The 26,463-nt window shown below is 38.0% G+C and overlaps 3 protein-coding genes across 7 annotated transcripts; all 3 read left to right on the top strand.

Moving 5' to 3' along the window:
- The first annotated feature begins 209 nt into the window (after positions 1–209).
- LOC6624578 (uncharacterized) lies at positions 210–21,988 on the top strand. 4 transcript variants are annotated; one of them, XM_015175092.3, is made up of 6 exons: positions 210–636; positions 19,757–19,958; positions 20,018–20,125; positions 20,484–20,648; positions 20,713–20,813; positions 20,887–21,988. In XM_015175092.3, the coding sequence occupies exons 2-6, from the start codon at positions 19,844–19,846 to the stop codon at positions 21,346–21,348; spliced, it is 951 nt and encodes a 316-aa protein (XP_015030578.1). In that variant the 5' UTR covers positions 210–636; positions 19,757–19,843; the 3' UTR covers positions 21,349–21,988. The 4 variants fall into 4 exon arrangements, with proteins under 4 accessions (XP_015030578.1, XP_015030577.1, XP_015030576.1 ...); XM_015175091.3 differs by having other exon boundaries at positions 210–643; XM_015175090.3 differs by having other exon boundaries at positions 210–905.
- On the top strand, positions 7,699–15,057 carry LOC138911031 (uncharacterized). 2 transcript variants are annotated; one of them, XM_070207902.1, is made up of 2 exons: positions 7,699–11,188; positions 11,266–15,057. In XM_070207902.1, exons 1-2 carry the CDS (start codon positions 9,936–9,938, stop codon positions 11,369–11,371), a joined length of 1,359 nt encoding a protein of 452 aa, XP_070064003.1. In that variant the 5' UTR covers positions 7,699–9,935; the 3' UTR covers positions 11,372–15,057. The 2 variants fall into 2 exon arrangements, with proteins under 2 accessions (XP_070064003.1, XP_070064004.1); XM_070207903.1 differs by having other exon boundaries at positions 7,704–11,210.
- Positions 21,989–23,312: 1,324 nt separating the features above from the next.
- LOC6622296 (uncharacterized) lies at positions 23,313–24,402 on the top strand. The gene is made up of 2 exons (XM_002047880.4): positions 23,313–23,651; positions 23,710–24,402. The coding sequence occupies exons 1-2, from the start codon at positions 23,564–23,566 to the stop codon at positions 23,955–23,957; spliced, it is 336 nt and encodes a 111-aa protein (XP_002047916.1). The 5' UTR covers positions 23,313–23,563; the 3' UTR covers positions 23,958–24,402.
- The last annotated feature ends 2,061 nt before the right edge of the window (positions 24,403–26,463 follow it).

The following is a 26,463-nucleotide window of genomic DNA, read 5'->3' as shown; positions in this document are numbered from 1 at the left end:
ATTGGCGCGTTTGCGTAATTTTGTTCGGCTATCGATATCGTTTGATCTGTTAATAACAGTTACTTAACAGTAACAGAGCGATATTGCGTTTTGCTCTTTTTTGCGTTTACAGCTTGTCTTTTGCGTTAACAGAAAGCCAAAGTCTAAAAAAAGCGCCACCTGTTAATGTTACGTGTATGTAACGTAAGACAAAATTTGCTTTCAGAAGCATAAACAACATCAACCGCGTCGGACGTGCATTGCGCGTAACAACGAATTGTTAACTTTATTTAAGTTAGTAACAACGAAATTAAAAAGAAAACAACATTTGAAATGTTTATCGACAGCGTACAGTAACAGAAATTCGACGCCAATACCAATTTGAGCAGCATGCAAGCAAATACACATTTAAGCGGGCTTAAATCTGTAAACGTCTCGAAAAGTTGCCGTTTAAGCTTGGCTTATGTAAATACATAGCCAAATACATGTGTATGTATGTATGTAAAAGTGTAGCTTGCCGGGCTGTGTTCGTGCGGTAGTTTTTCAATATCGTCACCGGTGAATCGGTATATTTGACAAGTGTAAGGAGTTAAACGACGCGCTTTTTATTGCTTCAGCAAAAGCTAAAAGAAGTGCAAAAAGTATCCGTGAAAAAGTGTAAGCCGTAAGAAAATTTACACATACACACATAGAGTCGTACGCATACAAGACGATCATTCAATATTGCTTCTTCTTGCGAGACGTGTTGCTCCCAAGCTTACCTGGCTGTGCATGTGTGTAAGAGCGCGCGAGAGCTGCTGTATGTGTGCGTTTGTGTGAGAGAAAGAGAGAGAAAGAGAGAGAGAGGCGAGCGAGCGGAGTCAAGCTTTCAAGTTAAAGTTCTTTAGCTTGCGTCGGCGTAGCATTGCCAGCAACAACAGCAACAGGTTAGACTTGTCTACAGGTTGGTTGGAATTTTATTGCTTGACTCTTTTGTTTACTTTTGCATGCATTTGCATATTATTTATTAACATTGCCAATTAGAATTGTTGCGAAAACTCGCCGAGAATTCCGATAAGCGTCGGCTTAGCTTTTAAACATTTCTTGTTCGTATCTTATCCAATATTTTTCTACCTGCTGAGCTTTGCTTATCGTCAACTTATCAAATGACTCAGTCTCAAACGATCTTCTTAGAGCGCAAGCTATCCTATGGCTCCATTCCTATCCCCGAATACTTTTGCTGACCCGCTCAAATTTCAATTTCTGCAGCAAAAAGCATAAATAACACATACATGACTCATACTTATGTACATCCCACTTCAATGTACAGTTAAAGCTTTAAAGAGAAGCTCAAGCGAAGCTTTAACATAAATTTTTAAGAATTCAATAAACATTTAATCCATTAAATTGTCAAGCTTTAAAGGACGCCATCTCCCACTCCAAATGCTCCCATTTCGTCGATTTTGTGGGTCAAGCATTTGGATAGGTCATCCACATGACGTGGGCTGCACCCATTTTGGCCAAAAAGTCGAAAGCCGAGTTGTTAATTAGCTTTTAGGTCAAAGCGTAGTGCGAGTGCGAGTATCTAAATGCGAGCTTTTAGCCATGAAAAGGAAAACGAAATTAAATGAAAATCCCTTGCGTGTTTGGCCAAGATAACAGGGCACAAGACAAACTCTGCACCGTTGTCCAAATTATGGCCATGGCTAGGCGGCATTTGGCCAAGGTTAGATTACAATGACAATATGAGGCTCGAACAGCTGTGGCACACCCACACCTGGAGTTCCCATGAGCTCACTGTTTCGCGTTTTCTGTGCGGTTTTTCATGTGAAAATGCTGTTGTTGTTGCCACCTTTGGCCCATTTAAATTGGCAATTGCTTTTAGCCGCTGCATTGCGACATTTGGCGACAATCGCCAAAGCAACAAATTTTAAGTTTTCTAATTGCTTCGCGTAGAAGCTCATTAGGAATCACAGTTGGAAAATTTACGGCTCTTATCACAGTGCAAATTTTCACAGCAGCAGTTGCAAACTTTGCATTCAGCTACCCTTCCGCTCACCCCCCCTCCCCAGCAAACCGATGCAATTTTGTTATCGTTGTTGTTGTTGTTGTTCGTGCACTTGTTACCTGCCGTGACTGAAAGTCATTTAAAATGTTTTAGTTTGTGGCTGGCGCTGTATAATATAATTATTTATAAATGTTCCGACTTCTCTGGCGTTTTCCCAGCTGCAAGCTGAAAAACTATGCAAATTTTTTAACAATTCGCCCCTCTACTCCCCCGCCGCACCACCTCTCAGAGTAAAGGAGTTTTCTACCTGTGTAACGTATTTAACGAGACCTCCTGATAAGGCGGTTTAAGTATATATATATAGCAAAAAGAGGTCGAATGGGGGTTATTACCTTCGAGTTTGTCTGGCAACGAATCGAAGTGGAATGGCAAAATATTGAAGCTCTACCTCGACAAATATTGATCATATATTAATATTAGCTTTCTAGCCGAGTTGGGAAAGGTAGAGGTATATGTATATAAAGCAAAGGACTTTTCCAACCAAATCTTTCAAAATTGCCGCAGGATTGGATCAGTTTAGTATAAACCCTATATAGCTTATATAGCTTATCTAGCTATCGAACAATCTGAGTTCTTGTGTGTGTGTTTTTAAAGGTATTTAATCTATAAAATGCTTACTAAGGTTTTTGGGTTCTATGATCTGCATATTAGAGCTATATTGCGGGAAGAATCTCCAATTAATGATGCTCTTTTTTTAAGATTTTTAATAATAATTTTGTTATTCATTTTCTGGTATCAAATATTAAGTCTTCATTATAATCTAAGATGTAAATTGGAAGTAGGTGGGCGTGCCAGTTAGATTTTCAGCCTGATCTGGGAAGACTTTAAAGTTGTAAGACTTTAAAATTCTCAGATTTTCAATTTTTCAATTTAAAATGTTCTAAATGCAATAAATGTTCAAAACTAGCTTTTATATAGAAACACAGACGGACATTGTACAAAACCAATATGCCCCTATTCACATTGTGAACAGCGTATCGGAACTTGTATACTGGGAAGACTTAAAGCTTTGGCCGTGACACGCGCTCTGCCGTAGACAATAAACCAGCTGAGTTCTTGGTTCTTCAGTTTTCCGGCGACAGACTATTTAGATACTGGCACGTCTGTGTGTCTTATCGCTCATGTTTCGTGGCGTTGGTTAAAATATGTAAATGTGTTTTTTTTTTGTTTTCTTTAATCCAGCAGTTGCATGGGGCAGCTTGTGAGGACAAATACATATGTTATCCAATTAATAGATTCTGGCCAGATTCTGGGCGCGTCTTAGAAAACGAGGTGCATTTGGGGCAACTTAACTGGGCCAAGAAACAGCGGGGCCTCTCAACTTACACTTCAGCTTTGCTTCTTCTTGTTGTAAGTAAAAGTGTTCTAGTCAGTGCACGACTACTAGATACCCAGTAAGAAGCTTCTTCAACCGTATTCCCATTTTGTAGATCGTGATGTGCGAAATTCTATTTTCCCAATATATCTCTAGACCGAGATTGGCTCGGCTGTAGCTTGCGCGATTTGCATGCAATCTGATATCTGTTACATGAACTTGCATAACTCCAGTATACCCTGTTTTTTTTTTTTTTTGGGCTTTTCCAATGGGAATATAGTATTAAAATCATTTCGTTTTCAATGCACAATTTGATGAAACCGGTTTAACTGTTAGACACACACACACGCACACACACACACTGACGATCGCATGCCGTTGAAGTATTTTATTTACCAAAAACTGAGTAAAAAGTAGGTGACGTTAAGCACCGTTAGCCCTGCTACAGCCGTCGCCGTCGCAGCCAGGCCAACAACAATACAGTCCAAACTGGTTGTTGTTTTTTTTTTTTGCTTTTGTTTCGTTCGTTTTGCTCGCTGCGCTTCCTCCAATGAATAAAACTACGACAAAATTATCAAGAGACCCCAAAAAAACGAAATTTGTCTGCGCTGCATAGTGAAAGAATTTTTCAAGTCTATCACGCCCACTCCCGACATGCGACATGCGACATGCGACATGCGACATGCATACATGCGTGCATGCGTACATGTGTGTGTATAAACAGTTTGCATTGAGATATTTACATAACCTGAGAGAGCGAAGAGAAGGTTAAAAAGCTTTGGTTGACTGGCTAAATACTCGTAACAGCAACAACAACAACAACAACTACAACTGAACGCGTCACACTTGCGTGGCCAGCTTTTGTGCGAATGTGTGGGGAAAAGAAGTTGGGGCAGAGAGAGAGAGGGGGGGAGTGAGAGAGAGGAGCATTGGCACGCATGCATTGCCCGCTTAGGCGGCAGCTTCATGGCCATATAAAATGAGAAGCGACTACAACTAGTTGAATGCAAATTTTTGTATACCCTCCCATGATCGCGCTCTCGCTCTAACTCCAGCCTTATCCGTAGCTGTTGCTCTCGTTTGTGTGCAAGTTTCGTAATTAAGGGAACGGTAATTGAGTTTCAAAGCATCCAACTCTATGTAGACCCCTGGTGTGGTTCCTATCTCTCGGCTTACTTGGCTTTATTTGATGCGTTCTCTGCTTTTTAATTGATATTTATGCAGCTATTTAAACACACTGCGAAAAAGAGTCGAGCGAGCGAGAGAGAGAGATATAGAGAGAGGGAGGGAAAGGCTGCGGTTCAGCGATTCTACACATTTATTTCGTGTGTTGTTGTTGTTGTTTGGCTTTGTTGTTTTGGGAAAAGATAGAAAGCTTGTTGCACTTGGTTTGAAATCAAAACGGAACAAAAGCAAATTGAAATTGATTTGCAGACAGGAAATTAACTGGGTTCTATTAAAGTTAATGGAAACAGATTTGAATTAACATGAATTGACATGAATCATTAAGTTTTTAAACATTTCGCAGCTTTAACATTTGTTTTCGAATAGAGAATCTAACATATGTAAGAAAATATCTAAGCTCACTTGCCTTGCAGCCAAATGTCGTAATGTATTTACTTCAATTAAATGATAATGTCTTAGCTCTTATCAACTCATATCATGCTTTGACGGAACTAATCACATAGTAAATTTTTAACAATAGGAGAAACAAACAAAATTGCATGTCAATTAGTCAGAAACTCACATAAAAACCCAAGCCTAACTTGAAGCAATCAAATGGGATTGTTAAACGACTACAAGATACTCTATATGCAGTTGCATAATGATCATAAATAATAATTTTAACTAAGAAAAATGTCATCTAGCTATCTTATTATTTACAACAGTCATATGACCTTTTCAAGCCGTATATGCTCATGATTATATGAGAGTATTCAGAATAAACGGCAGAAATTTGTATGCAATCGTCGAATCAACGACGAGTATAGCTATGAGAATTGGGATTGGCGGAGCGCTAGCGTCATCAAGTTGGAAAGTCTAGAAATTGCGTGAATCACGACAGATAGTCGTAACAGCAGACCCCAAGAGAGCGTGACAATGGGTATATGTTAAAAACACAATTGCAATCACAATATATTGCAAATATGAAAGGATAGTCGTTACTGTTAAAGCTAATGAGTTGGCAGAAACCCCAATTATTCGGAACTGTAATACATGCATATACTCAATATTCTTGATCTGTGTATAAAACTAGCCAATTTCGCATATCTAGCTCTTTTAATATGCTAGACATGTTCAAACGCCTGGGCCGGACGTCCATATTTATTGATTTGCTATCGATAATTATCGATAATGATAATTTAAAATTGGCTTGTTTTTGCTTATGGAACGTATAGAAGAACCATATATAGATCATTAGGCTATTAAAAGTTATATAATCACTTACACACTCTATTTATATAAAACCCTAAAGCATCTTAACTACGTTAACCCATTTCGGTTTTCAATAATTATACTCGGCAATAAGTCAACAATTTTAAAGATAACATTTCAGCAATCCACCGTGCCATCAGACTTGGCGATATGCCAACAAGCACGAGCTTATAAAAATTATAAATTAATTGTACAATTGACCCTATTAGTTAAACGAGTAAAAGCTGAAACTATGCGCGTACTGTGAGTGCCAGCACTTATTTGCTCTTTTACTCTTTGAGCGCTTTGAATAATCGAATACTCAAATACACGACAACGACCACCAATTTGTGCTCTGTTTGCACAAATAGATATCTTTGGGCAAGTTCTGCGACTTGTCACGACCTCACCAAACATTTTTTGGATGGCTCCCTTTGAAGATCGCGTTGATTGCCTTAACTAATGAGTTTCGAACTGTGACCCTGCTAAACAAAACTAATAAATTGTTGTAAGCGTTCGTTACAGTAATCGATGTTGCAATAGAACGAAAAAACAACAATTGACAGAATCAATTTCAACTATTTGTTGGAATAAGGTTTTGTTTACTTCTATGCAAATTTATATCTAGGACAAGTATGTGCTCTAGTCAGATACTTGATAATTAGTGCAGAGTATCTGCAGCTTGTAGATGCTTTAGCATTCGAAATTAAAAATTAAAACGTAGCAAAATAATAATAAAAATAATAAATTGTTCGTAATAATAATAAGATTTCCACTTACTTTGGGCATAAAATGTTCCAGCTTTAATTAGTGGACTGTCCCTTTTTGCTGCTTCTTTTACTTTTAAGAAACTCGAAAATATTCTTACACTTCTCAGATATTCACGGTCAAGGTTATTAACCTGAACGGCGACTCAGCTTTTTACGAATTTTTTATGCTCACGAATCGCTAAGCCAAATTATGTATACGCAACGTGAGCCGCCGGCAAGAGCAGGCGAAAGGGGATAACAAACACATTAATAATAAAATTAAAATATGTGTATGCAAGATATGGCAAAAAAACAAAAGCAGAGACAATAGCAGCCGGTTCAATAACTGACAACTGAAAGGCATAAATTGAATTACATTAAAAGGGCAGCGGCCAGAAGATGCGTTTGCTGAGTCAATCCCCATTCCGGAATCCACAAAATGTTGCGAAATTGTTGCTGATAAAATTGACAAAAGTATTGGCTCCGCAGTACTTATGTGTTTTGTATATACACATAAGTATCTTAAAGTTCTGGCGGTCTCATTAGTATCTTGTTCGCCTGCTTCCATTCACGAACTCTGCCGCTGCGGCACACAATGAAAAACTCGTTTCCCGACGAAAGTGTACATAAATAAACATATCAAAGCTCGAACATGATCGTCGTAATTCCGTTGTGTGGGAGTCTAGCCGAGTCGACTTTTCTATGAATGCAAAGTTTCTTAAGTCATTCAACACACTTTTGCAGCGCATTTGAATTAAACTATTTATTTATGATGAAAGCAAGGCCTTACTTACGAATAGCGACAATTAAAGATTTAAATAATGCGATGAAGGGTGCCATACTTAGAATAAAACTATCTACTTCGTAAGAAATATAAGTATCTTTAATATAAGTATCTTGCCTAGTTAGTCCCAGATATTTGGGACTTTAAGAGTTGACTCGGCCATATTCAAGGCCAAGAAAGGTATCCACATATGATTTCTTAGCAAATGTTGCTTAAGGACATTTCCATACTGCGTCTGCCAGGTGGTTAGTTTTAGGTAGCTCTTCTTAGAAAGTTTTTAAAGGTGACCCCCAAGCCACAGTCTAAGAAAAGCATGTTTAATCCCAAAGAAATGCATCCAAACATAGTGTATATGAATTATTTATTATAATTTAAATTAGCCTGAAGCTTGTATTATATTCAAAAATGTTTTGTTTTTTCGCAATAAGAGAAAACCCCTTTGAACTAACACATATTAACAAACAGTGTAAACAGGCCCGCTGCCAAGCTACTGTAAAAATGTTATCAATGCAGAAATCTTTCACACGTTGCCAGGGCAGGTGGCTGCTCATCGAGACCTGGCCCGGCCCGTCTTCAGCCCACCCCAATGTCAGCTCCTGACATTGTTGTTGACTGGTCTTTCGTGTTGTGTCAGCTGATAAACTGCAAGATATTTAGAATTTCACATCCACAGAGAAACGGGCAAACCAAAAGATACTGAGGAACCGACTGGCAATTAGTCAATGGCCGACGGTTCTCTAAAACGTTTCGATACAGAGATAGATCACGTGCTCGGCCGTTGCCAGGTGAAAATCCACAATCTACAACAACTCTGGCAACTCGATTTATGATTAGCATAAAGTTAGTATTTATTAAAGTTATTGGATACTAAAACCCAATACAGCAAGTAAAAAACATGGCATAAAAACTAGTTTGAAAACAAAAGTATTTGCATTTAGATCTAAATTGAATACTTGACTCATCTTTGAGTATCGAGTTTTCTTTAGGTATCGAAATGCATGCTCGCTTTTGAGTATTTTAATTGTTCACTTCTCGATACTTCCGCTGCGTGGAAAACAACTAACTTTTATTCAGTTTTCATTTCAAGTTTCGATAGTGGAGCTCTGAGTCTAAGCTTGGAGCTTATTGTCATCCAACAGTTGGCTGTTAATTAGAAATATGGCAACAACTTCCGCTCGATGGAGTTGGAAATGAAATGAGATGTGTGTTACTTCTCTTCCTGTCCCAGCTTGTGACAGCGACAAAAGCCAAGAGCCCAGGCTAGATTCTCAAGCTAATCTACAGCCCAGCTTCAACTTGTGGCTTCTAAAGGGAACTTAGGTAGCAGCTGGAACAACAATGTGGTGGAACTGGGTCACTTAACATGGTTTGCTGGCAGTGAGAAAACATGACAGACTTGGCTGTGGGGGAATCTATGACGGTTGCTTAGCCCATCTTCAGCAGTGTCGTGGCCGTGGTCCTCATCACAGTTGTCGGTTATGTTGTTTTATAATTGTTGGAGTTCTTGTTTGATTTGTAGTTACCACATTGGTTTCGTTACGGAAGCTGTTGACGTCTGACGAGCAGACGCTGCGGCTATTCAGCGCTTCTTTTCTTCTTGGGTTTTCACGTTTGACTGCAGCGTGAAAAACTTTTACTTTGTGATGTCTTCAACAGACTGACTATATTTTATTTGTATACCCTGGTTACTATGAGCATAGATATGAAAAGGGTATACTCATGTTGTGTGCTGCATATTTTATTTAACTTTATTGCAGATAATATGCCATGTTAATATGTTGATATATATATATCTTACGCTTAAGCTAACTTTAACTTTGCACACTTTAAACTTGCGTGCAGAGCATCTCCTAGTCGGAGAGTTTTCACAATTGCAGCGTCAGACGTAAATTTGTTGGGTTTTTGGTGAAAGTTTTTCTTGAACGCTTTTTAGGTTTTAAATTAAAACAGCTGCAGAAGTAACTAAGCCGCCCCTCCCTCACCCACGTGTGCCTCGAAAGGTGCATTTCATAGTGTCAGCTGATTGTCTAAACTTTCTGCTGCAAGTATTTATCTTTCATTATGACAACTTGGACAATAAATATGCAAGTTGTGTATACAATCAAACTGCCAACGCCCTCGGCGAGAACACACTGACAGGCCCAGTACGGCTGAACAACTAGCTGCCCCAACACCTCCAGTTTATGCCACATATGTGTGTCGCTGGCAACGGTGAGTCTCTTGGTGACAATAGCCTTTGTGGCTGTCACATGTGGCCTGTCTCAGACAACAACCCCCTCGCTCTCTCTCTACCTCTTGCTCTACTTCTTCTAGATGGTCTATCTTGTTTTTTTTTGCGTCATTCATATTTACATAACATGCTGTAATAGGATAAGAGCATCATTGGTAACCCTAGCCAGGGTATTATAGTGTCACTATCTATGTTAATTATAACAGTACGATAAGTAAATATCGATAAAGAAAAGCGGCTGCAGAGAAGAAGTGGAAGGCAGTCTCTCTACAGTACTAGCAGTAAGAAGACGTGTTGTAAAAAATAAAAAGGCAACCCGAACATAAGTTAAATCAACGAAGAAAATCATACTATTACAATATCAGAAGTGGGATTGACTCAGAAAAAAAAAAAAAAAAAAAAAAAAACACAACAAAATGGAAAATATAAATATAAATGACGTGTCAATAGCGACATTGAAAAGTTGGTTGGCATTACTAAATTTGCCAACAGAGGGTACCAAAACTGAGCTGATGGCGAGATTAAATAAGGTACCAGTGGATATCCGAGACGATGCTGCAAAGGAACTTGAAGTTCAACGTAACAAGGAACAGACAATTGAGGCTCAAAACGAGTTGCAAAACATAATGCAACAACAGCGTGACGAAATAGCAAATGGCGCCGAGATGCTGAAATTGATGCGTCTCGAAATTGAAGCGTCTCGAAAATTCCTAGAAGAATTTCAAGTAACGGTGAACCGCAACTCGCACATCGGCGGGAGCGACGGGGGAGAGCAAGAAAGTGAAGTCGGCGATTTATTGCAGCTAGAGGATGGTCACACTGAAGAAAGACCACGGTCGACGGATGGCAACGCTGGTGCAGCTGATTACACTGGAACGGATGGCAACGCTGGTGCAGCTGATCACGCTGGTGCAGCGGGCAACGCTGGGGCAGCTGGAAGGATCGACGAAAGTGGCAACGCTGTCGGAGGCAACTTAAATAATTGCATCCAAACTGGAGCGATGATGTTAGCCAAGGAAATTTTATTAGAATTTACTGGAGAAAGTGAGGTGCGTAAATGGGTAATGCAATTCTTCAATGTGGCCAAGATCTACAGACTAAATGATATGCAACAGCACTTGCTTTGTATAAGCAAATTGAAAGGCGGTGCTTTGAAGTGGTTGCATGCAGACCCTATGCGCATCATTGCTCCGATTGACGAGATGCTAAATCAATTGGTTTTGGCCTTCGGGGGAGGATTTTCGAAGTCGGAACTACGACAGAAGTTCGAGGATCGGGTTTGGAAACCAGATGAGGTGTTCGCCACATATTTTAGCGAAAAAAGCATATTGGCACAGGACATCAACATTGATGTAGAGGAGTTAATGGAGGGTATTATTCGAGGCATACCTTGCGAAAACTTGCGCACTCAAGCTAGTATGCATTGCTTTACCAATCCGGCTCAAATTTTACGTGCGTTTGCAGCTATAAAGTTGCCAATTAAACGGGTACGAAACCATGTAGTGAAACAAACTGCACAGGAAGCACAGGCGGACAAACAACAACGTTGCTACAATTGCAATGTTAAGGGCCATTGGGCCAAAGATTGTTTAAAGCCCAAACGGGAGGCAGGATCTTGCTATGCGTGCGGCTCAAAGGATCATTTAATAGCAGGATGTCCAAATAAAAAGTATGATATGGAAAACAAATATGTAAGATACTTAAGAATTCATTTTAGTAACTCATTTAACAAATCAATAATTGCAGAATGCCTTATAGACTCTGGCAGCCCTATTTCATTTTTAAAGGAAAAGTTTGTGCCATTAAAAGTAAAGCGTATGCCAGATGCAAATTCGTATGTAGGTTTAAATGAAAGTAAATTGAAAAATTTTGGAAAAATTTTATGTTTTATGAAGAAAAAGTTAATAAATGTTTATTTTAATGTTATAATTGTGGCAAATGAGTCTATGAGGTATGACGCTGTGCTTGGTAGAGATTTTATGGATTCTTTTGGTTTAAATATTGATTTAAGAACATTAAAAATTGTGAACGGGCATAAAGTTGATCACCAGAATAATGGTAAAAATGATATCATAGCTACAAGCTACAAAGAAAAACAAAAAAAAGTGGACGATGAAGATATCAAACACGAGCAAAATGAAACTATATTGTTAAATGATAAAATCGTTAATAAGGAAATAGTCAGTAATGAAACTGGTAGTGATGAATTAGTTAGTGAGAAAATTGTTAGTCCGGAAACGCTTGGTGATAAAGTTGGTAGTGATGAGATAGTTAGAAATAAAATAATTAGTGGTGAAATAGTTAGAAATGAAGTGATTGGGATCGAAACTGTTAGTGATGAGATAGTTAGTTATGGAGAGCTTAAGCTCGAACCTGATAGTGAAGAAGTTGTTAGTGATGAAATTATCTATAATCAAACCGGGATTGAAAAAGTGATTATAGAAGATATAGGAAACAGTGCAGTTAAAATTAATAATCATGTTAATGAAGCGCCAGTGAATAGCGAAATCATGGGAGTGTTAGAAGAGAATTTTGAGAAGGATATCTTAACAATAAGTTGGGAAGATTCTAACAAAAGAGAAAATATATATATTTTAAGTGAAGATATTGATTACAGCACAAAGTGTGAATTTGAAAATTTATTTGAAAATACTTATGTAAAAGCGAAAAGGCCAAATCAGCCAAAATTAAGACATGAGTTAAGCATAAGATTAGAAAACGACAAAGTATTTAATTGTACACCTAGGCGGTTATCTTATATGGAAAAAGAAAAGTTGCAAGAATTATTAGACGACTATTTAAAAGATGGAATCATTAGGCCAAGTTGTTCAGAGTATGCATCACCTATAGTACTAGTGAAGAAAAAAACTGGAGACATGAGGTTATGTATTGATTTTAGAAGACTGAACAAAATTATATGTAGAGACAACTACCCGCTACCATTGATCGACGATTTATTAGACAGACTATGCGGAAAAACAGTATTTTCAAAGTTGGATCTAAAAAACGGGTATTTTCATGTTTTTGTTAATGAGCAATCTATTAAATACACTTCATTTGTTACCCCGTTAGGACAATATGAATTTCTTAGGATGCCCATGGGTTTAAAAACTGCGCCACATGTATTTCAAAGATTTGTTAATAACATATTTTGTGATATGATAAAAGATAATAAGGTAATTGTTTACATGGATGATATTATGATAGCAAGTACAAACATAAAGGAACACATGGAGACCTTAAAGGAAGTGTTTATAAGACTGGTGCAAAACAAATTAGAGTTGAAATTAGATAAGTGTGAATTTTTTAAAAGCAGCGTTAAATATTTAGGATTTGTGGTGGATAGTAAAGGCGTTAGGGCTGATGAAAAAGGGTTAGAAGCGGTTAAATCCTTTCCAATACCAAACAAAATTCAGGGAGTACAAAGTTTCCTAGGGTTATGCTCCTACTTCAGGAGGTTCATTTTAAACTTTTCTATATTAGCTAAACCCTTATATGATTTATTGAAAAAAGATAAGAAATTCAAGTTTGGAGAAGAGGAGTTTAAGTGTTTTAATATGTTAAAAGATAAATTGTTAGAGGCGCCAGTACTATCAATATATAATTACAAAGAAGAAATAGAACTACATTGTGATGCCAGCGCAGTGGGATTTGGGGCTGTTTTATTTCAAAAAAAAGAAGATAGGAAATTACACCCGATTTTTTATTTTTCTAAAAGAACAACCGAAGTAGAGTCTAAATATCATAGTTTTGAGTTAGAAACGCTAGCCATCATTTACGCATTACGCAGATTTCGTATATATCTGCAGGGAAAACGATTTAAAATAATGACAGATTGCAACTCTTTAACTTTAACGCTTAACAAAATAGATTTAAATCCGAGAATTGCTAGATGGGCGTTAGAACTACAAAATTACGATTTTGAGTTAGTGCATAGATCGGGCAAGCAAATGCAACATGTGGATGCGTTAAGCAGATGTTATGAGGACATTTTAGTTATTGAATCCAATAGTTTTGAGGACAATTTAGTTATTTGCCAAAGCAAAGATGACAAACTGGTAGATATTAGAAAGATGTTAGAAAAAGAAGAGCACAAGCTATTCGAAATGAGAAATGGGGTCATTTACAGAAAAACAAATGATGGCAGATTAGTTTTTTATGTACCAAAGGATATGGAAGAACATGTACTTTACAAATATCATGATGAGTTGGGACATGCTGGGAGAGATAAGATGATCGATGCCATTGGAAAGAGTTACTGGTTCCCATATATTAAGGAAAAAGCAATAAAGCATATAGGGAATTGTTTAAAATGCATTGCCTTCGCCCCCAAGACGGGTAAGAGTGAAGGACTATTACATAGCATACCGAAAGGAAACAAACCGTGGGAGATGATCCATATAGACCATTATGGACCAATTAATGCAGGAAGGGCTAATAAATATATATTGGCGGTGGTTGACGGATTTTCAAAATTTGTTAGACTATATACAGCAAAGACAACAAGTACGAAAGAAGCGATTAAGGCATTAAAAGATTATTTCAGAGCGTATAGTAGACCTAAGTTCATTGTATCGGACAGAGGGAGTTGTTTTACTGCAAAAGAGTTTGATGAATTTTTAAAAAATGAGGGAGTAACGCATATTAAAATAGCAACGGGTTGTCCGCAAGCAAATGGTCAGGTGGAAAGGTTGAATAGAGACTTGGGTCCGATGATGGCAAAAATGGCGGAGCCAGAAAATGGTTTACATTGGGATGTTATTATAGAAAATGTTGAATATGCAATAAACAACACACAACACAAAAGCATAAAGAAATTTCCAAGCGAAATGTTATTCGGATTACAACAGAAAGGAAAAGTTGTTGATGAATTAAAAGAAAAATTAGAAGAGTTTACACAGGTGAACACGTGTGATAAAAGAAATTTAGAAAATATAAGAAAGAGTGGAGAAATATATCAAAAAGAAGCTCAAATCAGAAATGAAGAGCGGATTAATAAAAAGAAGAAAGTATCAGTAGAATATAAAATAGGTGACTATGTCATGGTAAAAAATTTTGATAGCACACCAGGAGTTTCAAAAAAGTTAATACCAAGATATAAAGGGCCTTATAGTATAGAAAAGATTTTAAAAAATGATAGATACTTGTTAAAGGATGTAGAAGGCTTTCAATTATCTCGCAACCCGTACGTTGGTATCTGGAATAGCCAAAACTTTAAGCATTGGATGCGAAAATAGGCAATAAGCATTAGTTATAAAGATAGATACACATATAAAAGACAGAGATCGGGAGCTCTCTTTGTCAGGATGGCCGAGTTGTAATAGGATAAGAGCATCATTGGTAACCCTAGCCAGGGTATTATAGTGTCACTATCTATGTTAATTATAACAGTACGATAAGTAAATATCGATAAAGAAAAGCGGCTGCAGAGAAGAAGTGGAAGGCAGTCTCTCTACAGTACTAGCAGTAAGAAGACGTGTTGTAAAAAATAAAAAGGCAACCCGAACATAAGTTAAATCAACGAAGAAAATCATACTATTACAATGCGTTGAAGTTAATTTGAAATGGGTTTTCCAGTCTTTAAGTACACCAAAAAAATTTAATTTATTTGCTTAAAACGTTCCCAGAAGAATGCTTTATTTATGCTTTTCTTAAAGCTTGGCTTTTCCATTCCGCCTCATATGGAGGCAATATTGTCATAGTTTTCTGTGCTATTAGTCTGTAAGCTTATGCCAGAATAGTATTATTATTATTAATAATATTAATTATAAGTTTTATCACTTCATAAATATATATATTGCATATTCCCCTTTAGAGGGCAGTCCTATCGATTATGTTTGCCTGTGTGAGTTTTGCACATGCACGTATTAACACAATTTATGAAATTGAGAACACCCAAAGTGCTTTGCTTAACACCCTGGCTGGCTCCCCGGCTGATGATAATGGTTATATTAATGGTAATGACGATGACAATGTCGCTGGTGGCCCGTTGTCTTTTCATTTAATTTGTCCGCGCTAATTTTGCGCTTGATAGGCAAGAGTCACACAAAGAGTCAAGAGATGCTCGGCCTCGGCTCGGCTCAGTCGATTCAATAAAGTCATTAGCTAAAGTGGCCAATGCATTGGGGACGCATGTGTGCGGCTCCAGACTCGCCGGCACACGGCTCGCTGGCTTGGCAAATAGAAAGTGCAGCGAGGCGGCAGTTGCGCCTTGACGTTTTTGTCCCCCTTCGGTTGCCTCTGGTGCAAAATGCAGGCTACACAACAACAAACAAACAAACAAACACACGCAGAATTAGCAGAACGTGTCCATGTCGATGCATACCTAATGATTCCCGGCTGCTCGCTGAGCGAACGGCGTGCGGTTTTCTGGCCATAATTTTTTCTGCTGTCTTGGCGAGCAAACGAGCTACCGAACTAAAAACATGTGGAAAAGGCGGTAAAATGAAGAGAAGCCGGCCGGTTAGCGGTCTTAGACGATTTATTAGTTAATATTTAGTGCAACACCGACAGGTGAAGTTTGGCAACATTTCATAAGCATATAACGGCTTGTTCCAACTAAAAACTAGGTACAGATGAAAATGACGACGGAACTGGAAATATATTGGCCAGTTATTGGTCAGACACGATAAATTAGTTCACATTAATAGCGAAACATCCAAGTGAAGTTTGGCAACGCCTCAGTCAATACCGGTTGAATAAATCCGAAATGCGAATTTTGGCAACAGTGCTTAAGTAGCTTTAATTGTTAGTGGAACTAGAGATATGCCTGCTGATAAATGGTCAGAGTTTTATTAATTAATATTAAATGGAGCACAGAATTGTGGGATATGCAACACCTCAATTAAAGCTTTCTCTCAGCGTACAAATCCTAAATTTGAAGTTTGGCAACAGTGCTTAAACAGCTATAATTGCCGATGGAACTGGAGATATGCCGGCTGCTTAGCTGTCAGAGATTTATTAATTAATATCAAATGAAATACAGGCATTATCTCAACTGAGGCTTCCTCTTAAAGAACAAATTCTAAATATGAAGTTTGGCAACATTGCTCAAGTATAAAACGGGTCAGGAACATGAACAATAATGTAATGTGAAATGATAAAGTTGGCTGCTGCGTAACTCAATTACGAGCAGCTTTTGTCAAGCAGCTGCCGCATATTATGGCTGGCTCTTTGAACCTTAAAGTGTTTTGCCAAATAACCGCAAGCTGACTCTTTCCAATTTTCCCAAATTGCAAAGTTTTCCAAGCGAAGCTTGGATGTGGCCATTGTTGCTGCTGTTGTTGTTATTGTTGTTTTGGGTGTTGTGGCCTAAAAAGTTTGTGCACTTTGCCATGGCAACAAGTGCAAGCAAGTAAACAATGGCCAAGTCGCGTTGCCAACTGAAACCAAACAATAAAAACAGAGCACGATTCTGACGAAAATCAATAAATAGCTTTAGGCTGAATGCATTAGGCATTAAGCGGGGCGCAACGGCTGGCGAAACCTTCTAGGTTAGACGTTGCGCCCCATTTGAATGTTATACAAGTAATAACCCCGAGTCCGAGTTCGACTTCGAGTTGGAGTTGGAGTCGGAGTCGGTGTCCAAATGCGAGTCTCGCGACCGCGACACGTTTTGCCATTTGATTCCCAGGCAGACCGACAAATTGAAGTAAATTTCCTGTTTGCCTGCCTTTTTCTATTTGCTGACCCAATTTCCGCGGAAAAGCGACTTTTCATTAGTCCAAGTTACCTTTTATATGGGCTTTGGCTTTCGGTATGCCTTGGCTAACAGATTTGGCGCATTTGATTAAGTGACGACTGTATTTTCCTATTCTCCGGCATTTTGGAGCTGTTGCCCTGACGCTACTTAATTAAGAACTAATGAAAATATGTGTTAATTGATTTTCTGTTCTGGTTTAAAGCAATAAGTTAAATGGGGACTTTACCTTGTTTTGGCAGCGCAAAGAACACTCTTGGAAAATTATATACGTTGCTTGCATAAAGCAGGCTTATCAGGATAAAAGAATACGTGTCTTCAAGATACTATTTTTGGAGATGTACTCGTGTTAATGTAGGCTATAATTTATGGGGCGTCCGAATGCTGTCCCTGACACGACACCAACAGCAACAGCCGACGGCCCGCTGACAATTACTTGGCCGAAACGGTTGAAAACGTGTTGGCTACTCAATAAGCAGCATCTACTTGGCATAACTCAGCTCTTGCCACCTATACCCCCACATTCTCTGCCGCTTGGTGTCTTGACACCAACGCGCCGCGTGTAAATCATATAAGCATAAATGTATGCACGGCACCTCTGAATCACGCGCGGATTACCAACAACAACAAGAAAATCAAATGGCCAGCAGCGCTATAAACTGCCCTCGTTGCCCACACAAAGCCAAAGCCAAAGTCGAAGGAGCTAACATGGTCCGGTCTCTTCGGTAGGGGACTTGGAAATTTATGCAAGTTGAAAGTCGTGACACAATTGGGAAAAGTTCATTGGCTGACTTTGGCGGGAACTGAGTCAGGAAAGAGCTAGCCATGGGCTATGGGCCATAGGTAAGGCTGGCCGCAGGGCAGAGTCTGTTGATCTATCGATCAGATGAGAATGGGGGCCAACTTGTCATATGTTCATGTGGCATATACACAAATCTCCGTGGCATGTGAGAGAACCTTTCGAATTTCGACAACCTGTTGCCTGCCCTCAGCTAAGTAGAACGCCGCACAGTTATTATAGCTCATGGTTCCACTCAAGCGACCATAGACCGGTAGGGAGGGGGTCTTCCAAACGCTGGCAAACCAAGAAGCAGAACCAACGGCGTGTCTTTCGCCGGGTAATTTAAGAAGCTCGCCTGACTTTTTGCATTCACTTTATTGCCGCTGATGATGTTGGCTGTTGGCTGGTTCAGGTTCTCTATTTACCGCTAAGAGCAACAAACAGCGACGCCGGCTTGTAGTTGGACACCCAAACCGCCCGCTCCGGCTTCAAAGACTAGTATTTCTTGGCACTCTTCGCTTCGTGTTTGTTTTTGGCGCTGTCTCTATTGCTGTATCGGTTCTGTCATCTTAAGTTTCGTACTAGTTTTTCGTTATGCTCGCCGCGTTATGTCACTGAAAGTTGAAGAACTTAATAAAAATGTTTTGTTTAACGCCCCTTTGGATCGACATTAACTCAGTTCATTAGTGGGTTGGCTAATGCTACTGTAGCAAATATCAGAAAGTCGTCTCCACAGCGATAAATGCGATCATTTTCAACTTCTCTTATTTACCCTAGTCAGTAATTTTGGGTATAACATATCAGATGGGGTATATATAGAGGCCATACTTGCTTAGCTAATTAAATTGAACCAGCGGCATGCACTTTGTTGGTTCAACGCTTGCAACTTCTGTAAAATTTGTCTTATTCAACTTATTCGCAGTCAGTCAATTAGGCAAAACTCTGTTTTTATATAGTTTGACACTGAAACGTGATACACATATGTTACTTGTAATTGGCATTTAATGACAGGAAATCGGTTTATTATTTAAACGGCTTACTTAAAAGCACAAACATTTGTCATGCATCTGAAAATGTCACAGAATTGCGACAACTGTGCCATTCTCTGGCAGTTTAAGTACAAATATCTGTTGGGTGCACGCCCCACCCACCCACACACACACACTCACACACACACACACACACACACAGCACACAGCACACACCGTCCCACATTTACGTGTATATCGAGGCATCTCCATATCTCACAACGAGCCACTTCTGCGTAAGCTTTTCCGCATTTCAAGGTCAGCGGCAAGTAGCTCTTTGTGTATGAATGAGATCTAATTGTTCGTCTTGACGCTGACAACCGACTCATGGGCTTTGTATGACTTATGTGCATTTAGAAGAAGAGCCAAGTGGGCCACTGGCTGCTACTTACATATATAATCACAATGCCAAATATTGGATTGCATTTGCTCCCACATTAAACAAGAAGATGCCAAAAGCTAATCTGGCGAGGACTGGGTAATGGGTGCATAAATAGCCAAATTGGATAGTTAGTTAACACATCATGAGCTGAGCATGAGCCTCAGCTCAGAATGAGCTCCGACCGCCATATATGATATATTTTGCTTAATTGACATGTTCCGCAAGAAGCAGAGAATATTGTTTGCATTAGAAATATCTTGCTACAGCTGAAACTGTAGAATGTTTAAGCAATTGGTTTTACTTATTGTCGCATTATGTTTTTGTTTTTGTTGTCATATTCTTTGCAGCACTTTGGCTCTTTGATACCCTGGATCTCAGTCTTTAGCGGGCATACACCAGCAAGTCATCGTCTTCGTTATGCTGTACAGTAAAATATGGCAACGTCGACACTTTATGTTGCTGGGGTGACCTGTTTGGGGTTTGTGTGCTTTGCCTTGGCATCTGTCGCCATCGGCATACCCATTTGGGGTTACTACGACAGTCCGTCGGGTGAGTGCCAATTGACTTTTAAATATCATTTATATCTATTACTGGCACTCTTCCCACAGGTGGCTATGACTACGATCGCGGCTATTTTGGCCCCTTCAAAGTGTGCAAGCAACTGACTTACAATCGTGAGAAATGCGGCAACGACGTCTCCAAGTTCAGGCTGAGCAGTAAGTACAATTTTCGAACAATCCTACTATTATCTAAACCCAATTAGACTTGAGTATGATAGGGATTTTAACCGAAAACTGGAAATACAAAAACAATATATATAAATTATAAAAACCTTAGCATTTGTTCCTCAATGCTTAATTATGGAACATCTGATGCAATGCCCTTTTGTTCTTATGCTCTATTCACGGTTTGAACCAGCGCGTCGACTCAGCAAGCCATTTTTTAAATTCTTTGAACTTAGGTTATAAACCTTAGTTCTATGATTATTATGCATTATATGTTCCAAATAATGTAGCACTAGGATAGCCCCTTCTGTTGGCATCATCGATGTATTTAATATTTTATTCTATTCAGATGCGGTTTTTGTCAGCGGACTCTTGGCAGTTGGCAGCTCAGCGGTGCTGGGCATCTTTTGCATATTGTCAGTCATTCAACACGCGATGATATCGTCGCGGGAGAAGGTCGTCATGTCCTACACATCGCTGGTCATTGTCAAACTCATATTGGCCCTGCTGGGTGGTAAGTTATTGCCAGGCGTGCCTGTCAGGAATAACTAAATAGTATAATTAATTGCGTTTGGCAGGTTTGCTGGCAATAATAGCCACAGTGCTGTTTGCCCTGCAAATCGATGAACAGGAGCGTTTCGGTTTCAAAATATCGCGTGGTATATCCTTCTATCTACAGGTGAACACTTTAGCAATATTATCTGTGATTCGTTTGCCTGACTAACAATATATTCTTCTTCTTGGCTTTGCAGATAGTTGTGATTGTGTTGACCATTGCATTGTTTGTTGCCGCTTTGTATGACGTCATTTTCTCGCGCAGCTCTGGTGGCGATCCAACAATGGCGCTGGACGCTTCTTCGCCGGCTAGTGCCACCACCTTTAACAATCCGGGCTTTAAAGAGCCCCGTAGCCGCAATGGCGTCTCGGTGACAGACGCCTCGGGAAAGCCATATAGCGGCATACGAAATGGAGCTGGAACTGCCGGCAGTGTGGCCTCTATGAGTACTACCGTGACCAGCGTTTCGAATGGCTCCACGCTAGAGTCTGTGACCCGTTCGCCGCTGCGCTCCAGTCTCAAAAAGCCACGTCCAAGGCCCGATCCAACGCTGGGCATACAAAATCCAGGCTATTCCGGATCGGGCAGCTCACCGCCTATGCGACGCAATGGAAGTGTGAAAAAGGTGCGCATTCAAACGCACAGCACGGAAGTTTAATGGCGGAGTTTTGGGGCAATTATTCCCAAACAGTTACGATTTTCGACAAGAGCATCCATTTGAAATAAGAACGATAACAAAAACATTTACAAAGACTGTGTAATGTAGCAACAACACAAAACGGGACTTCAAAAAACACAAAACCAATGGAAGAGTTTTAAGATTTTCTTTGAATTAATATTTGCATAAACAATTTGTTTTCATTTGTCTTCCACACAATGCCGCAATGTTTTCTAAACAAAGGAAGAACCTGATTTCCATTTAAATTCTTTATATGAATTTTGTAAGCAACGGTTTCCGTCCAAGGGCAAAGTCAAAGTTGTTAATTTATTTTCCATTTGACATTTTGTTTGGTATATATTATTTAATATATTGTTAACCATTCTTCAAGTGTCCTTAAGACATATGCCCAGTCCCTCCACATGCTACAAATCAAATAGAGAGTACTTTAACAACTTTGTATCGATTCAAGATACAGAATTCATTAATTTGCAATGTATAATATAAACAATTGTTGCTAAAGTTACCACATAAAAATACATACTACAATTAAGCTTGTTTGTTTAAAAATACGTTTAATGTTTATTACTGTAAGTTACAGATAAAATAAATTAAATGCAAATTAATATAAACTATTAATAAAATTAAAAGTTAATGAAGATAAAAAGCCAAAATTGACTTGATTTAAGAGTTTTGCAAATTAAACATTTTAGAAATTTATGGTCTGGCTAATTGACTATATTTGGCACTGATATCCAGTAATAACTAAATAATCAGTTGTTGGAAGAAATATTTTCAATATGTTTCTAAATTTAAATAATGAATTACGTTTTATAACGTCATTTGGCTTTCTTTCTTTCGCACTTACGCTTAAATAAGAACAAAATGCTTTTGAGTGTAGAATTATCCATAGATCAATCATGGATCAAAATTTATAAGCTAGACTAGGTACTTTAGAAAGGAAATGTATACCTCTGTATATATAGATACAACATTTTACCTAAGTTCTTACGGACACCTGGAGTGAACGCTTTGAAAAGAATATTGGGCTTTTCTTTATTCTTTGGGAAATACATTTTTCACAAAAATGTTTATTTGAAAAATCGTTAAATAATTTCAAATTTGAAAAATATTGCCCTAGTTTGAAACGCAGTGTAACCAAATCGTTAAAAATGTATTATACCAAATCCGACAATATTGTATTTTATAAATACTAACAATGCAAAAGACAAGCAGTGCTGTAAACTAGCGACAAGCAGTGTTTTTTCTTATCGACAAGTTCGCAAGCAGTTTTTATACTAACTGTTATATTAAGCTTACACATATTTTGAATTTATAAAAGTTTCGAACTTAAAATATTTTTTTCTTAAATAATACCACAATATTATTTGGGAGCTTTAGTAATATTTTTTAGCTATTAGGATATTTTCTAAACAAAACAGAGATTAAAGCAAAGGGAGCGTCGGCTTTTTAATACCCTTGCGAGCTGTGTAATATACTATCCACAGAATAGCGGCTAAAGATATACAATTTCTCATACAGTAAAGACTTTTTCAACAAGCTTACCCATTATTTAATTAAGTTCAACAACTCTTAAAATGAATTATTACTCGTTAATGCTGAGCACCTGTCACAAAAACCATTCAAAGCTTTATCTTTATCAATATTCAATTATATTTCAAAGTGGAGCAATTATTTACTGCCGCGTTACAAAAATACTTGCCCAGTTTGTAGGTGGTCAGCCTATGACCTCAATGGATGCCATCCAGATTTTCCTTTGTTTGGTTCGGTGCTCTATCAGCAATGGCTGAGCGTCATGTTCATATTGATATTGATACATTCAACGGCTGGGCTTTGTTTACAACTTGAGGAGACAATCTCTACTCACACTATATGCATATAGAAGCGATTGTTTCATTCAAGCCCAACGACCCGATAAGCTAAACAAACTAAATTGCTCAGCCAGGTGAGGTAATACTGAGAGAATATGTGAGAATAACTGAGAATAGCTGAGAGATAGAGCGGCTACAGCTTGAGTTCCCTCAGCCTGAATCGCTCGAACCTCGAACAGTTCGAGCTGAGATTGCTCTGGTTCAAGACGTTGCTTGATAATACGAGTCGCATTTTATATAGAGACAGACGCGTGCAGCATCTAGTATATAAAACAAAGCTGAAGCTTCGTTTAGTTCTAGCGCTTTGTTTATATATTTAAATCATGAAAATTATGCTATCTAACAAAACATTGCACAAGTTTCTGCTGCTGTTGCTGCTGCTGATGCTCGCCAGCGTATGGAGCCATCCATGTAAGTAGAATCGATAGAATTTTAGAGAGCGCCTATCTCCATTTTTACAACGTTGCAGTAAACAAGCAGCCGGAAACAGAAGGGTCTGTGGCCCAACGACCCGTATTTCTCATTCAAAACAATGTGAACGCTGAGGACGCAAAGAACTATCAAATAACGATACCAAAAGAATTCAAGCCCGGAGAGCCATGTTTGACGATCAGTTGGAAAACCAACCCGGATGGCAGCGGGCCGGATGATCCCAGAATTTATATGGTAGACGGCTACTTTAAGATCATGCCAGCCCAGGCAAATAAGCAACAATAATCAATTGGTTAAGTTATGCACCTCAGCATTTAAACATAAATATTTCATATCTGAGAACCAATTCACATGGATCGTTGGGCCTTAGGGTCTTCCCCACTCCGGACTCTTTAAGCTGCCAAGACCCGACCTGTTGATAGGATAAATGTCTGTGCTCACAGAACGAGGGAGCTTCTAGACGGAAGTAGCTTCGGCTAGAGCTTCTACTGTTTTTCCAGACATCGAAATTAGATGATCTAATCCTGGCATAAAACGCATCGCATCTCCAATAACGCACATTTTGATCAATCCCATTTTGATCTAATCCCCACAATTCCATTTACACAATTATTGTCTTAAAAAAAAAGGTTTTGCAATTTAAATTATTGTAATATTTAGATATAAAATTCTTAATTATGTTTTAATATTCAGATTTCAATTAAATTTATATTTCAAATATTGCTTAGAACATATTCTCGAAACAAACAATATTAAAAACCCAGCGTGCCTCAAAGTAGTTTCTCCGAATACAAAATGAAGAATATAATATCTCTGAATATTACAAAAAAGTTCTGTTTACAGTGATGATATTTTCTTCGATATTGTTATCCCATATATATTTCTTCTTAAAGAATATTACAATTTCTTAATAATAACAGTTTTTGTTAATTTCCTTGGCGTTTTAATAAGAAACGAAATCAAGCATTAGTAAGATACAAAGATACTGTAAGTTTATTACAGTGTATATTAGCATGCAATCTTAGACTAGTTCTATTAAGATGCACGTGAACTTAAATATTTATTTTTTTTATTTTATCTTTAAACAATGCAACATAATTCCATTTTATTGTTTTACACTGTAGAAAATTTTGGGTGCGAATATTTTGTTTTGTAATTTATTCAAATTTTTTAAATTTATTATGTGGTCATTTTTGGGAATTTTTCATATTTGACATGATTCTCGTAGAGCTCAACCGATTTTTTAAAGCTTAACCCAATGGAAAATACCATAATTTCCCTTTACAATATAAAAGTATTTTTTGCTATTATGAAAAATAGGAAAAACTGGAACAACTGTTCAACAAAATGCGCTAGATGCAACCGTTTTACTTCCTTTTTTAAACAAAGTTAGCTTTTGACGAGCGGACGCTTTTTTTTGGCAGGTGGCAGACACAGTATGTTTTTTCGAAGAACTCTCTTCTTTTTTTTTGACCAAAAACTGGCGTGAACAATCAACTTTTGTAACGAAAAAAAGCTGCTACAAAATGTGACTAAAAAATGAAATATCAGCCATCAAGCGTTCGTGATTTTTAGCCTAGTTTCATAAGTTTACAAACTTTAAATTTTTTGCTGCCATCCAAATGTGTAAAAACTGAGCTAATTATGAAACGCTTATACAATTTTGACTGAAAATATGATCCTGTATTATTTATGCTTCTTCTTCAACATTTTTATGAATCGTAAAATATCGGAACCAAGGGCGTCCGCCTCTGAGAGCTTGAATTAGGTCAGTTGAACTTCTATTCAATTTCTATTCTATTTTATCGATAATTGTGGTTTTCAAAAACTCGACATATATTAATTTTAACAAATAGATAACAAGGTTGTTAATATAGAATGAAGATTTTGTTTGCACGTTTAGTTTACACATATCCAAATAAATTTAGTATGGACTTAATAAAAATGCAAGTGAAGACTTACAATTGAATAACAAGTAGAGACTCGAGTGATTATGGACTTTATCAAGCTTATTATCGAGCTGTATGCCTGGGTATCTTACAGAAGCATTCCATTTTATACTGGAGCAATTAACTCGAGTCGCTAAGTTGAACAAAATCAGCGTATTGTCACTTTCTCCCTTGTATTAAAAAATAAATAGAGACCCGTGTGACAAGAACTCATGTATTAAGTAGCTTATTAATATATTAGCAACGCTGCCCAAATTTGAATACAACTTTTAAAACTTGTTGGGCTGTAAAGTATTTGACCAGTTGCGTTGCGAAAGGGTATAAAAAAGCACAAAGCCCATCTGCAGAATGGTCGAATCTAAAAAGGTTCCGCTTCGTGGAATTGTCTAATTAGGCTACAAGCTCTCGTTGCAACCCTTTCAACACACAGCATAGTTTTATTAAATGAATAAAAATCTTGAATGCGACAACAGAATACTTTATAGATAATTTCAAATAGGACATAATAAGAATCATCTCTTCCAATACCGAACCGAATTCATTCGCTGCATTGTACTATTTCGCGAGTTAACCAGAATTCACTGTTTGCCTTGAGAAATAAAGTTTTAATTGACAAAGTTTTCTAAACTTCTTCAAAATTGATTTAAATGTGCTGTTTCACAAGGAAGTTTAGTGCTGCGCCCCGTGTGGAGCTGCGTGTTTACATGAATGTTTCTAATAGTTTTTGGCTAATTTTCTGTTTATGATTCACTTTTAATTAGGTTGTCAACGTTCGCAAATGTAACTTACATAACTTGCCTGATTGGAGGGATTAACATTCCATAAGATTGTGTGTATGAATC

The sequence above is a fragment of the Drosophila virilis genome, chromosome 3, assembly GCF_030788295.1.
Source record: "Drosophila virilis strain 15010-1051.87 chromosome 3, Dvir_AGI_RSII-ME, whole genome shotgun sequence".
Taxonomy (NCBI): Eukaryota; Metazoa; Arthropoda; class Insecta; order Diptera; family Drosophilidae; genus Drosophila; species Drosophila virilis.
The sequence above is the reverse complement of the archived record's forward strand: the minus strand, read 5'-3'. Positions and strand labels throughout refer to the sequence as shown.

Bases quoted from the DNA above. Each gene is read 5' to 3' on its own strand.
- LOC138911031 (XM_070207902.1), top strand. From the start codon at position 9,936: ATGGAAAATATAAATATAAATGACGTGTCAATAGCGACATTGAAAAGT. The intron at 11,189-11,265 runs GTATGATATGGA...CAATAATTGCAG, and splicing joins GCAGGATGTCCAAATAAAAA to AATGCCTTATAGACTCTGGC.
- LOC6624578 (XM_015175092.3), top strand. From the start codon at position 19,844: ATGGCAACGTCGACACTTTATGTTGCTGGGGTGACCTGTTTGGGGTTT. The intron at 19,959-20,017 runs GTGAGTGCCAAT...CTCTTCCCACAG, and splicing joins TTACTACGACAGTCCGTCGG to GTGGCTATGACTACGATCGC. The intron at 20,814-20,886 runs GTGAACACTTTA...TTGGCTTTGCAG, and splicing joins GTATATCCTTCTATCTACAG to ATAGTTGTGATTGTGTTGAC.
- LOC6622296 (XM_002047880.4), top strand. From the start codon at position 23,564: ATGAAAATTATGCTATCTAACAAAACATTGCACAAGTTTCTGCTGCTG. The intron at 23,652-23,709 runs GTAAGTAGAATC...ACAACGTTGCAG, and splicing joins CAGCGTATGGAGCCATCCAT to TAAACAAGCAGCCGGAAACA.